Here is a 2,500-nt window from a genome sequence, read left to right as displayed (position 1 = left end):
AACATTTCTGCAACAGCTGTTGTTACTGTTGCTGCTGTCAACATCGTTACATTACTCTTGTTGCCCTTCTACTGCTTGTTGTTGTTGTTCTGTTGTTGTTCTACTTCTTGTTGATGTTGCTGGTGGGGCTACGAGTGCCGTCATAAGACCTGGGCACTTTCAGCAATTGTCCAGGGCCCTCACAGGTTCAGGGACCCAATTCAAAATTGCCAATAAATAAGCACCATTAGGTCCCAGTGCTCTGGTTTACCCGGGGGCCTATAAAACAATTAAAATTATCCTGGCTGCTGGTGTTGCTGTTGTTGTTGTCATCGCCGTTGTTCGTTTTATTCTTGCTGCTTGTTCTTTTCCTTATGTGATTGCTTTTTGTTTTGTACATACGTGGTGCGCACCTGCCGATTAATCATTATACCGGAGATAATAACATCTAGATTAAACTAAACAGAAGCAGATTTGAAACTGCGACTTACAACAAAGTGAAATGTTGGTGTACGCAGAACACACGTTTAATTCTATTTGTGCACATTATAAAATTCTTGAAGTTTCTAATCGTTGGTAGTCATGTATAGCATAGCATTCTTTCATCATTTTTTTAAATCGTCAGCATGTCATAAGTTAAGCCAAATGAATTATGACAAAATTCTAAATTTTACGAAGTTAGACATTTCTTAACGAGAGAAGAGTTCATAGTTTAAAAGTTATTTTTCGTTACAATTATTTTTCATCCTAGAGCGTTAAGCGTTAATGATGTTGTTACTCCCAGAACTTAACATCGATTAATTATTATTATTATTATTATTATTATTATTATTATTATTATTATTATTATTATTATGGCTGTTGTTGTTGTTGTTGTTGTTGTTGTTGTTGTTATTCAGGTCACTGCCTAGAATAGAACTCGGAATCTTGGAGTTAGTAGCCCGCGCTCTCAACCACTACGACATATACCCGTGACGTAGTGGCTAAGAGCGCGGGCACATGGCGTAGTGGCTAATATCGCGGGCTATTAACCTCAAGATTCCGAGTTCGATTTCAGGCAGTGACCCGAATAATAATAATAATAATAATAATAATAATAATAATAATAATAATAATAATAATAATAATAATAATAATAATAATAATAAAATTAACATCGAAAAATACCTTAGGAATGAGAACCCAGGTTCGAAATTTCCCCCAAGACACCTGATGAAGCCGAAACGTTGTGTTAACAAACAACTTGAGGACTAGTGTCTGTCAATTGTAAATAATGTAAATAATGTATTATTATTATTATTATTATTATTATTATTATTATTATTATTATTATTATTATTGCTGTTGTTGTTGTTGTTGTTGTGTTTGTTTTATTGATTTGTATTTATTCATTGATTTGGAGGTTTCAAGGCAGAGGAGAGTTTGTGCCTATAGCCTGCTCAACTTACAACCACTACCACTACCACCACGACCAAGTGAGTCCAAATTACTATTCGTTGCTGCCGATGTTTGTGTCTATTTCCTATTACTTTCACCTGTCTCTTGTCGAAAACTAACGGTACTGTTTTGGGATGTTATTGCTTCTATTGTTACTGCCGCTGCTGCTGTTGTCGATGCTGCAATTCTTTTTGCTGTTATTTTTGTTGTTGCTTTCCTCCTTCTCCTCGTCCTCCCCCTCCTTCATTCATTCCTTACTCTTAATACATTCCGGTAGATTCGAACGCAAATATGGCAATCGATGTTCTGTCCGTAACAGGTAAACAGCTTCTATTTTACGAACATATGAAGAATGAACATGTCAGGTATTGTTTCGATTCTTCCTGTTCCCCGTGCAAATATTTTATTAGTGATTGGCAGGTATCAGCGGCAATCAATAAACAGTTTGGTCACTGAAATTTTAAATAAGTCCATCAGCTTTTGTTAGATGCATTAGGCGGAGTATTTCAGACTCATAAGATAGAACATGTCAAAATATCAGTGTCCCAGTACCCCTTGCACTAACGAACACGAATAGGTTATGAACGCATAGTCGTAAAGAAGAAACTGCTCTTCTGAGACGACCCCAACTGCAATTGGCATATTTGCGTTCGAAACTGCTGTAAAGTAACGAGAATAAATATGCAAGGGGCCATTCAGATTCTAACTGTTCACTGTACAAATAACGATGTACCTACAGATATATATACACCCACCCACATATACATACATATATGTGTGTTTATAGGTATGTATGTATGTATGTATGTATGTATGCATTTCATTTTCTTTATATTTCGTTTTCTTTATATGGAGAATTTTTTTTGTTTTTCCTTTTTGACAACGATCCTAAGACCATTAACATTTCAAGACCTTCATCATTAGAATGATATATAAACGTATTAATATTCGTATGTATGCATATATATATATATATATATATATATATCACAGTAAGTTGTCTTTGTTAGAATCGAAGCATTTCTTAATAGGAAGAATTCAAAGAATGAGAATACAAAATTTGCATACATAGACATACACATAT

At 34.8% G+C, this 2,500-nt stretch overlaps 1 protein-coding gene across 1 annotated transcript in view; it reads right to left on the bottom strand.

Annotated features, from left to right (window-relative positions):
- The window catches only part of LOC128248063 (UPF0746 protein DDB_G0281095-like), a gene marked incomplete at its 5' end in the record, with an annotated part of 95,760 nt that extends 94,896 nt beyond the window's left edge, over positions 1-864 (bottom strand). Inside the window, 1 exon segment of the mRNA XM_052968453.1 lies at positions 839-864. Coding sequence (XP_052824413.1) covers positions 839-864 — 26 coding nt within the window.
- Positions 865-2,500: the final 1,636 nt, after the last annotated feature.

Source organism: Octopus bimaculoides, chromosome 6, assembly GCF_001194135.2.
Source record: "Octopus bimaculoides isolate UCB-OBI-ISO-001 chromosome 6, ASM119413v2, whole genome shotgun sequence".
NCBI lineage: Eukaryota > Metazoa > Mollusca > Cephalopoda > Octopoda > Octopodidae > Octopus > Octopus bimaculoides.
The sequence above is the reverse complement of the archived record's forward strand: the minus strand, read 5'-3'. Positions and strand labels throughout refer to the sequence as shown.